Source organism: Rhincodon typus, chromosome 8 (genome assembly GCF_021869965.1).
Source record: "Rhincodon typus isolate 14 chromosome 8, sRhiTyp1.1, whole genome shotgun sequence".
In the NCBI taxonomy this organism is placed as follows: domain Eukaryota; kingdom Metazoa; phylum Chordata; class Chondrichthyes; order Orectolobiformes; family Rhincodontidae; genus Rhincodon; species Rhincodon typus.
The window spans coordinates 56999475-57011758 of NC_063339.1; the positions used below are offsets into that span (position 1 = coordinate 56999475).

Below are 12284 nucleotides of genomic sequence, written 5' to 3' on the forward strand. Positions count from 1 at the left end.
TGCTATTCCTAATTTATTTTGTAAGCCATGTTTGAGCCACTTTCCCTCTTTCCTTTCTGCACCAGACAGGAAAGAATGATTGTTGTAACTCATGCACACGTTCTTTAAATATGAACCATTGCCTATCCAACCCCTTCAGTATGTTTCTCCAGTTTGTCTTTACCAGTTCATGCCTCATACTCTCATAGTTCTTTTTATTTAGATTCAGTGCCCTTCTTTTGGATTCATCTACTTCACTCTCCATCTTAATGAAGAATTCTATCATATTATGGTCACTCTTTCCCAAGGATCCCAGCACAACAAGATTGTTAATTAATCCTTTTTCAATGCACAGTACTCAGTCTAGAATAGCCTGCTCTCTAGTTGGTTCCTCAACTATTAGTCTAAACAACCATCATTTATATACTTTAGGAAATCCTCCTCCTCAATACCAATGTCAATTTGGTTTGTTCAATTTATATGTAAATTAAAGTCTCCAGTGATTACAATCGTACACTTACTATGTGCATCTTTGATTTCTTGCTTAATGCCTTTCCTTACATCTCCACTATTGTTTGGAGGGCCATCGTCAATACCCAACATTTTCTGACCCTTGGTGTTTCTTGTCTCACTCATCCTAATCATGATCTTATGAACCAATATTGTTCCTTACTATTGCCTTGATTTTCTTCCTTTACTAACAATGCTACTCCACCTTCTTTCCCTGTTGTTTGTCTTTCCTAAATAATGAATCCCCTGCATGTTTAGCTCCCATCCTTGGTCACCAATGAAGTCATGTCTCTCCAATTACAACTATGTTATAAACATCTGTATCTATTTGCACTGCTAATTCAGCTACCTTAGTGTGAATGCTGTGTGCATTAAAACAAACTATCTTTAGACTAGTCTTTTAACCTTATTAGTCATCTTAGTTTTGTTTTGCACAATGGCCCCACTTGTTCTTTTGGGCATGTTTTCTTGCTGCCTTCCAATTTCGCTTCTTACCTTTTTGACTTTTGTTTCTATCCGTGTTTCACCCTCCTCTGTCTCTCTGCTTAGGTTCCCATCTCCATCCATTCTAGTTTAAACCCTCCCCCACAGCACCATGGAGGTGGCATAGAAACCTGGAGTCACTTTTGTGGCTGAGAAACAACTACCTGTTCCCCCGGTTGCTGAAACGCATATCACGATAGTCCTTCCACTCTTCTTCCTTCCATCTTATGTAGCAGATCCACATGTGTAGCCATTGATTTCACTTCCACTGCTATTCCCCGAGAGGTCATTTCCCCCAACAATGTCCAAACTGGTACATGTGTTAGAGAGGGGGCAACCATAGGGGACCCCTGCGCTACCTGCCTTCCACTACTCTGCCTGGTGCTCCCTATCCCTATTCTGCCTGTTTAGTCTTTACATGCATTGTGTCCTCCTCTCTGAACTTACTGCCCACAATAATCTCAGCACCATGGATTATTTTTCCAAGGGACTTCAGTGTCGCAGGTAAGCCCATCATTTATTTCCCGTTCTAACAGTCCTTTAGAAGGTGGTGGCAAATCACCTCTTAAACCACAGCTGTCCATTTGGACTAAGTACTGGTAGGGAGGGATCTCCAGGATTTTGACCCAGTGACAGAGAAGGAACGCCGATATAGTTCCAAGTTAGGAATGTGGAGGGGAGCTTGCAAATTGCTTCCTATACTCTTACTCTTCAAGGTGGTAGTGTTTATGAGTTTATAAAGTGCTTTTGAAGGAAGATTATTGAGTTGATTCTAGATGCAGCTGCCACAGTACAGTAATATTGGACGGATTGAATGAATATTGTTAAGGTGGCGAATGTGGTGCCTAGTAAGTGGATTACATTTTCCTGGATGATTTTGAGATTCAGTATTGTTGGTGTTGTATTCATTGAGGCAAGTGGAGGGTGTTCCGTCACATTCCTTGCTTGTGCCTTATAAATGGAAGCTTTGGGGAGAAAGGAGGTGAGTCACTTGTCACAGTCTTTCCAGCCTTTGACCTACTCTTGTGGCCACAGTACTTATATGGCTGATCTTTCAGGTCAACAGTATCACCCCCAGGATGGGTCTGCCATGTCCTTGTTGAACAGTGGAACAACATTGATAGCCAAATGGTTTATTTTGGCTCCTCTTCCATGTAATCTTATGATGTCATAATGTTGGATTCAACAAATGGTAATGCTATTGAACATCAAGGGAACATGATTAGATTCTCTTTTATTGGTCAACACTTTGCATTTGTGTGCCATTTACTTGCCACTTATCATCCCAAATGTAGATATTGTTCAGATCTTGCTGCATGCAACATATTTGAGGATACACCTTCAGTATCTGAGAAATTGTGAATGGTATTGATAATGAACAGTGATTAGCAAACATTCCCATTTCTAACTTAAGTTATTAATGAAGCAGCTGAACATAGTTGGGTCTAGGATGTCATCCTCAGGATCTCCTTCAGCGACATCCTGGTACTGAAACAACTGGAGTTCAAAATTCATAACCATCGTCTTTTGTGCTAGGTATGACTTGAACCAGAGAAGAACTTACCCCATGCTTTTTGTTGACTTCAATTTTGTTAAAGAGGACTTCTTGATCCAGACTTGGTCAAAAGTTGCCATGCTGTTAAAGACATATATTCTCACCTCATGCACCTCTGGAATTCAGCTCTTCCATCCATGTTTTGATAACTGCTGTGATGTAGTCATGAGCCAAGTGATCCTGGTAGAACTCAAACTTAGCATCAAGGAGTAGGTTGTTGTTGTGTAATGTCACATGATAGCATTATTGATGGCTCCTTCCACAACTTTGCTGATGATTGAGAACTGATGAGGCATAATTGGCTTATTTATCCTGGACCAGATCACCAAGTTCAAGTTACAATCTGACTATGGACCAATTTTTATTTTAAAATTAGGCTACATTAAAGCTTCTATGTGCTGACTAAGAGACTAAAATCACAAGATTCCAAAAGTTTGGATACACATCAATTGACTTTAGCACACAAGAGTTCAGACAATAACACAATCCACAGTATATAAAAATACTTAAAGCCTCATATTCAGAATTAACCTGAGGTAAATACAGGTAACAGAGAAACTGTGGTTGGACACTCTACAGAAAAAAATAAAGAGCAAACATGGTCCAGACATTTCGCATGAATTTCTCAGCGTCTCCTCAGACTATCGTGACACTGTGCGTCCTCACATTTCATTAAACATTTACAAGGCATTGTAGTCTTTCTCTTTCAAGGACCAAGCTTTGCAACTCCCGCAGAAGCCAGTCTGTCATGTACTGGTTCAATGACTGCTCACTTTCTGGTAGTTTACTTTCTTCCCTGGGTCAACACTCCCCTGGATTGTGGTAAATACACTCAGTGCCGACTCACAGGCACAACTCCAACTTTTCAGAGAAAGTCAGCTTCACCAATAAAGTCCTTCCCCTGGACTTTTTTTTCTGAGCTCTAATCTTGTTCAGCTGTACTAATTGGCGCTGAGGACTTCCTTGAGTCCTAACTACACAGTGCTATTCAACTATTCTTGAAAATTCTGCCTGAGACCCGATTACACAATATCACTAAATAAAAACCGAAAGAATGTGGATGCTGTAAATCAGGAACAAAAACAAAGTTGCTGGAAAAGCTCAGCAGGTCTGGCAGCATTCTGAGGAAGGTCACCAGACCTGAACCATTAACTTTGTTTTTACCTTCACAGATGCTGCCAGACCTGCTGAGCTTTTCCAGCAACTTTGTTTTTGTACACAATACCACTGTCTGTCTTCACATTACAACTTGAATGTTACATGCAAAACACTGAGTTTGCTTCTGTCTCCCTTCTGTACCACCAAGCAACTATTTAAAGAGCTTGGTCAGTGGTGTCGCTAGTTTTGTAGCAGAAGTCCTGGGCACTAAGTTAGGATACATGATGTTGGGCAGTGATGGTCAAGGCAGATGAGGGTCAAGGTATTTGCTGTGTATGTGGAGTCTTGGTTTTGGAAAACATTACCTTTCATTCAAACATGATAAACACTAAATGTGTGCTGACGAAGATTTCATCTCTACTGGGATGTTACTAGAGAGAACAATCTCCTGAATGATTACTTGTGTGTAATGAAGGGAAGGGCTATCAAGGTTTCAAGACTGGGAATTGAAACATTTAAATCAAACCAATAGATGCGATGGAAAAGGAACTCTCTCTGCCACTTGAGTAATTTAAAGTAATGGTGTTGGGCTGGATGGAATATTTTTCTGTCATATGTTTCAACATCTTTTAAATTGTGCTCTATGTAAATGACTTAGTTCTACTTTATTTTCATTTCTTCTGTGTAATAAATTTCCACTTAACTGTTAAAAACAAATCTGCAGGCTTGTTCGTTTATGTTTCAGTAACAGGCCAATGCATTAAATAAAAAAACACAATATGATTTATCAAGTTAAATTTCATCCTTGCTTATAATTTGTCCAGTAATAACATCCGCTTGGGTCATGACACAGGTTGCCTCACGACCTGCTACGGGTTCAGTTCGACAGATATGTCTTTCAGGACCAAAGGAGCTATGTTAACAGTGGTTTTGCCGAGGCATGTTAGTGAGGAACTTTAAAGTTCTCACCCAAAACGTATTTTATACCTGTGCTGGCCCTCGTGTCTCTTCCAAGCGGTGTTCGCCATGTATTTGTTAATTATACAGCTATGGCAGCTGACCACCAATCATGGTACTTAGAAATAATTAATATTTATTTGGAAGCAGATTTGAAATATTTGATTTGGAATGGTCAACTAAATTAATACCTTGTATGATTGTAAATAATGAGCATACTTTTAAAAATCAAATACTACATCACTTTATTGCAAATTGCCTTGGTGGATTTGATTACAGCTTCCGAGAAGCAATAAGTCACCCTGAATCCTTCAGCTTCAATTATATAAATTAGTTAAGCTTTCTTACAGTGTCTGACACAGTAATTCCTACGAGCTTGTTCGCCTGATGACCTCTATTTTTAAAAAAAACTTACATCAGAATGAAATACGCGGTTACTAAGGATACCATCTTTTCACCAAAACTTCATTTAAATGACCATTCTTCACATTATATGTGACATTCACATTGGAGACTGACGGAGTTTTTAAATTAGTTCATGGAATAGGAGTGTCACTGACAAGGCCAGTATTTATTGCCTGTCCCTAATTTCTCTTTACAATCCCCCATCTCAAATAGCCGCAGACCATGTAATGTAGAGCTCCCCATAGAACTGCTCGGGATTTTGACCCAGTTACTTAGTTGATACTGTTCTAAGACAGATGGTGGTGACTTGGAGGGACACTTGCAGGAGGTGACGTTCCCCTCTGCTTTCTACCTTTGCTCTTTTAAGCGCACGGTGCAACTGTACGCTTCCCAGCTCAGTATGATTTCATCTGACAATCACACATAAAAGTTTTTTTTTGTGTTATGAACTTGACTGATTTTTATTCTCCCGAGCCCACGGATAGTGAAACCATCCTTTTTTTCCCCCGTCAATGATACTGCTTTAAATGATTCCATCCTGAAGTGACACTATACATTTCACTGGAAGCAGGTTCACATCTTGGTAGCTGAGATTCAAGATCAGAATTTCTCAATGGAACGAACACTGCCCACAAAAGACTCAACTTCTCTCAGGTATAAATCCGATCCGCTGCTATTTTTCTTGCAAATGTCCCACAAAACACAACAAATAAATCCTAAGCACTTTATTGGAAATATTGTTGCCAACAGGCACTAGCTATCTTAAAAAAATATTCTCAAAGAATCAATCAATCAATCAATCAACATGCATGTACAAAATGTGTCAGGGGACGGACTCTGGTTGTAAATTAATGCAACTCCGTCTTCGCAAGATCCACTACAGAATAAAAGCTACATTTATCTCTAATGCTTTGCTTTGTAATTGAAATGAGCTTTAATTTGATTTTTAGAGCAGTTGCTCTATTTTAATGCCATATGCCCTAGCAGAATATAGACCAACACATTGTACAGTCTTTAGATAAAGTTCACACCCACCTAGAATCAGGAGATAGATCCCAATGATTGTTTTTCCAGATTCAGACACCGCTCTGTCCCTTTGCAAAGAATTGTTTGACCACAGGAAATTGCCGTTCAGAATGGGACTGACTGCCATTTCCCTGATCCTCCACTACAGGGAAGCAAGGAGACACGGCTGCTAATGCCTGAGGTCATTCTTATACCTGTCGCAGACAGCCCCTCTCCTGCCCTAGATTTACTTGTCACTCTGATGTGGAGGCGATGTCTTATTCCAGTGAAATAGCGTGAGCTTCAATTGTTTGCGTTGATCGTAAATACACAGGGCTATACTAGCCAGAGAATACCAAATTCACAATGTTTCATTGGGGCGAATGGGGGGTGGGGGTAGGCTGCCAAATCTGAATCTCTGCAATTGCTGGGGATAGTCGATAAAGTCCCCTTTGATAGTAAGGAGATGTCAAATTTAAAAATCTGAGGGGCCGAATGGCTTGACTCTATTCCTCGAATTTGCGCACACAGGAACAGGATTTAACCTCTGCAGTGATGCATAACTGGTCTAAAACAAGCTCGCAGGACAAGGTTGGTCGGAGCAGTCTGAGGCTGGGCTGCCAGTTCTTAATCCTAAAGCAAAATACTGCTGGTACTAGAACCTGAGCTTAAAACCAAAAATACTGGAAATACTCAGCAAAAAAGGTGATTAGTAAATATCTGGGACTGAGGTAATTGATCCCTAACAACACAACTTCCCCAAGGAACTCCTAAAGTGTTGCCCTAGCACTGAGATAATTGTCCTTCAACAACAACAATCTTTCTTTGTGCTAAGTATTACCAGAGAATACTGGAAATACTCAGTAAGTCTGGAAGGAACTAAGGAGAGAATTAATTAATTTTTCAGGTCTGTTGCCCTTCATCAGAACTGAAGGGTGATCAACCAGAAATGATAACAGCCTGGATTTTACATCGTCAGTTCCAGCTCCCCAACACAAGAGACAGCAATACAAAAAGATATTTCTCCAAAAGTCTATATTCTCTTTAGCAAAAAAAAAACACATTGCAGAGTCATAGAGATATACAGCACAGAAACAGACCCTTTGGTCCAACTGTGCGTGCTGACCAGATATCCTATACAAATCTAGCCACATTTGCCAGCATTTGGCCCATATCCCTCTAAACCCCTCCTATTCATATACCCATCCAGATGAAATTGGAAGAAAATCCAATTTATTTTAAGTCTTATTTCATCTCTGTGGAGCAGGTACTAAAATATTCAAAGCCATACTGACTCACCCAGCAGGCAATGTCTGTAGATTGATATTTTGGTTATTCTGTGCTCTTTTGTTTTTACAAGGTTTGCTTTCTCACTGCTGTAAAATCCACCCAAATTCAGCTGACACTATGCTGCATGCTTTTCCCATTGCCTTATTCCAGATGACCTTGGAGGTCACATTTTCATGGGCAGTCACAGTATGGAAGAGGCAGCAATGCTCAAAGGCTTTTCTTCAAACTGGCATAATGCATGCTAGAGGAGACATCTCCTACAATGAGGATGACAGCCCAGGGAGACAGAGGCCAGCTGTATTGGGCAGGTGTACTCTCAAATCCAAACAGATAAGGTGCCTTCTGCTGTGCAAGGGCCTGTAGAAATGAGGAAACAGCAGTGTTGGTAGCCCCTAAGATGTTGATTGTGTGGAATTCAATGATGCCAATGCCAATAAATGTCAAGGGGCAGTGGTCAGGTTCTCCCTTGTTGGAAATGGCCATTGCTTAGGCCTTTTTTTTGCACTAATGTGCTAATTCATTGAGGATGGGCATTTTTGTGATCCTCCTCATCCAGTATAGGCCCAGTCAAGCAACTATCAATACGGTCACTACAGGAGGAGTGCACATATAATCAATCTCACTACTCTGTCAGTCACACTATTAATATATGTATACAAATATATTGATTTAATTACCAAAATGGTCAACTTATTCTCTTTTGTTCTATTCTCCAGAATAAAAATGACCTGCACCAATCTTCTTTAATGAACTGAAAATAATTATAACATAAATCATATGCATAAAAATAAGTGGAAAAATAAGTGGACAACTAAACTGTGATCCAGAATTAAAACTACATTCCCTTAATCACAAACACAGATGCAGCCCCTACAACACTAAAAGACAACAATCTGTGGAGATGATGGTTTTCACAAAAAGGGATTAAAAAGCCTCTGTTTGCTAATGGTCTGAAAACAAAGAATGGAATGTGATGACACCATATAGTCCACTGGACTTCCTGCCAATGAAAGTGAATTGTTGATAGCTGTAAAACAAGAACATATTCAGTTCTGATATTAATCACCCTGGATCCGAGTCTTTGGAATGTGGTCACAGTCCAGCTTTTCAGGTTTTACTAGGTCAGAAATAATGGATTTGGAAACCTTATCCAGTTCTTAGCAACTTATACTGAGAAAGTGGAAGTTTTGCAGCAATTGGGATGTCTCCTTACTGACTACTGAGGTCTGAAAAACAGAAAACTAAATTCAGTAAGGATTGCTAGACAACCATTAGGATAAACGCCCCTTGGTCTTTTCAAAAGCAAGTTTTCTAGTAATTTAGGGCCCTAAAGCCCATCTTTTATCTCCCTGAAGTCTTTGCTTAACTTTTTCCAAGCTCACTTGAGTTTTTTTTCTGACCAGTTGTTGACTTCCTTCCTTAATAAAACAACATAGTGAATGCTTTTCAATTCAGAAAATATCTACTTCAGTCCGTATGTTCAATTTCTCTCCCGTATAGTCCTTGAATATAAATATGTATTCTGAACATTACCACTTTAGGACTGTGCCAGCTCAGTTAGTATTAGTGCTACCAAGCCACACTTGGTGATGGTGTATAGGATGGGCTGAAAGACTAAAAGATTATGATGATATTGAATAGCTGCATGGAAAATAGATTGTACAGGATGTGAAAATAGGCTGGGAAAGTTTAGGATGATACTTGACAAGCTGTATGACCTTGGATGAGTCCTGTGAACATTCCTTTACGAGCTGAAGATGACACCTGCAGCTTCTTTTCCGACCTGTGTTTTCTGTACCAGCCAGCAGTTTTGTCTTTCTGTACCTGTCTTCTTTTTGCTGGCTGTTTGTTACACTGTATAAGAGAGAGAGAGAGTTTCGCTCCAAGGCACGGGATTTCGCCTCGGCTCGGAATCGCGGATGGTACCAGGAACAGACTTAAGCCTCTACAACCAGCCATCGATTTGGGGGCATCAGATGGACAGGAGGGTGTGAGACCTGTTGCTTTTTCCAGAAGGGCATGAGACTTGTTTTTTACTGTCTTTTCTCTTCCATTTATTATTACCACTATAATTATTATTATTACTTAATTAAACATTCATATTTAAGCAAATTGCTGTTGTTTGGCCCTCTCTTAATTATATTTACCCAAATCTGAAAAGAACCACTTGGATCCAAGACAGATAGTCATTGCTGTCCCCCACCCAGAGCACATTCAGGGCCATGGCCACCCTCAGTTTGTTCCTCCCAAGTGGTGTTCAAAATCCAGGAGTCCTGATTCATCAGCTGAGGGGAATGCAGCAGGGGGTAATCAGCATGACGTTTCCTTGACTATGTCTGACCTGATTCCATGAGACTTCATCAGTTCTGGAGTCACTATTGAGGACTCCTAGGGCAATGCCAAGTCTGACTGTATACAACCATGCAGCCATAACTAACACTGTCATTGGGATAGGATATACCCAGCAATGGTAATGATAGTATCTGGGACAATGTCTTGAAGGTATGATTCTATCATAATAACTATATCATGCGATGCTTAACCAGACATGGGTCAATTCTCTTATTTTTGGCACAAACCCCCAGATGTTGGAAAGGAGGATTTTGCAGAGTTGACAGGGCTGAGTTTCCAGTTTTCATTTCTAGTGTCTTTGCTTTTGCCAAGTGGTCTGTTTGGCTTCATTCCTTTTGGCAGACTTTGTTGTGGTGAAATACACTCGAGTGGCTTACTAGGCCATTTCAGAGGGCAGTTAAAAGTCAACCATGTAACTCTGGGTTTAGAGTCACATGTAAGACAGATCAGATAAGAGTGGCACATTTTTCTTCCATAAAGAACATCAGTAAACCAGATGGGTTATTAGGACAATGATTTCATGGTCACCACTGGACCAGATTTATTAATTGAAACAATTAATAAAAAAATTAAACTAAGTGATGGCCAAGTGGTATTATCACTGGACTATTAATGCAGAGACCCAGATAACATTCTAGGGACCTGCGTTTGAATCCTGCCATGGCAAAAGGTGAAATTTGAATTCAATAAAAGTACCTGAAATTAAGAATCTAATGATAACTATTTGGTATGCTTGCCTTTATTGGTCAGTGTATTGAATATAGGAGTTGGGAGGTTATGTTGTGGCTGTGCAGGACATTGGCTAGGCCACTTTTAGAATACTGCATTCAATTTTGGTCTTCCTGCTGTAGGAAGGATGTTGTGAAACTTGAAAGGGTTCAGAAAAGATTTACAAGGATGTTGCCAGGGTTGGAGGGTTTGAGCTATAGGCAGAGGCTGAATAGGCTGGAGTTATTTTCCCTGGAGCATCAGAGGCTGAAGGGTGACCTTATTGAGGTTTATAAAATCATGAGGGCATTGATAGGGTGAATAGTCATCTTTTTCCCAGGACAATGGAGTCCAAAACAAGAGGGGATAGGTTTAAGGTGAGAGGTGAAAGATTTAAAAAGGACCTGAGGGGCAACTTTTCATGCAGTGGATGGTATGTATATGGAATGAGCTTCCAGAGGTACAATTACAACATTTAAAAGGCATCTATATCGGTACATAAATAGGAAGGGTTTGGAGGGATAAGGGCTAAATGAAGACAGATGGGACTAGATTAATTTAGGGTATCTGGTTGGACTGAAGGGTCTGTTTCCATGCTGTACACCTCTCTGTATGACTCTCTAACATTATCCTGGGACTCTGTATTACTAGTCGAGCGACAATACCACCGTGCCAATGCCCCAATCCCCAGTGACAATATTATATTCCTGCTTCTAATCTTTTCAGCTGCCCAAGGTAAAGGGTAACATTTACCGCCCTCTGAAAGATAATGTATAAATCCTCATGCACACAAGACTTGAAATTCCTCTGTTTCAACTGCCTGTGATCTCTTTCTATAATCATGTTCACTCCCAGAGCCACTGTCTGTGCTTACACTACATTTTCTTGCATTCTTGAACTTCATGCTCCCAATCTAGTTAACAAACTTTAACTTCATTCCCCTCATCCAGTACATTCAATAATTTTTATATTTTGCAGTGGCTTCAGTATCAAATTTATTGTTAGTTGTTTTTTGGGACTGCTGGCCTCATTTTGATCATCAGTATTGATCTGCTCTTCATCAGACAAACTGTTTGTTATGACAGGGATAGACAGGGTGGATACATGTAAGATATTTCTCTTGGTTGGTGAGTCTAGAACCAGGGGGTCCAATTTAAAAATAGGGAGGATGCCACTGAGATCCAAGATGGGGAGTCTTTTTCTTATTTGGGGTTGTGAGCCAGTATTTCCTCTTTTTAGTATGTAGACCTTTGATGTCTATGTGTGATATTGACTTCCAAAATTAGAATGTGTCAGTACATCAATTGGCATGTCTAGAACTTCAGAGTGGCTGCATGGCATATAGTTCAGAGGGAACATTGTTGTGAAACTTTGGAATTCTCTGCACAGTTGTCTGTGCAAAGTTCGGTCTTTGAGTGTGTTTATAGTAGAGATTGATAGATTTCTGATTACTAATGGCATACAGGATTATGGGGTTTGGGTGGGTAAAAGGCTTTGAAGTGTTTGATTAGCAATGGCTGTATTAAATGGCAGAGTAGGCAGAATGGCCTAATTCGAGACAACAATTCCAGCAGGGCTGGATGAACACAGCAGGCCAAGCAGCATCATAGGAGCAGGAAGGCTGACGTTTCGGGCCTAGACCCTTCATCAGAAAAGGGGGAGGGGAAGGGGGTCCTGAAATAAATAGGGAGAGAGTGGGAGACGGATAGAAGAGGGATAGAGGAGAGGATAGGTGGAGAGGAAACAAACAGGTCGAAGAGGCGGGGATGGAGCCAGTAAAGGTGAGTGTAGGTAGGGAGTTAGGAAGGGGATAGGTCAGTCCAGGGAGGACGGACAGGTCAAGGGGGCGGGATGAGGTTGGTCGGTAGGAGATGGAGGTGCGGCTTGAGGTGGGAGGAGGGGATAGGTGGGAGGAAGAACAGGTTAGGGAGGCAGGGACGAG

General features: G+C 40.6%; 1 protein-coding gene across 1 annotated transcript in view; it reads right to left on the minus strand.

Moving 5' to 3' along the window:
• Nucleotides 1-4916: 4916 nt before the first annotated feature.
• The window catches only part of scfd1 (sec1 family domain containing 1), a 141658-nt gene continuing 134290 nt past the window's right edge, over nt 4917-12284 (minus strand). Inside the window, exon 18 of the mRNA XM_048600432.1 lies at nt 4917-4976. Coding sequence (XP_048456389.1) covers nt 4917-4976 — 60 coding nt within the window. The remainder of the gene's footprint in view (nt 4977-12284) is intronic.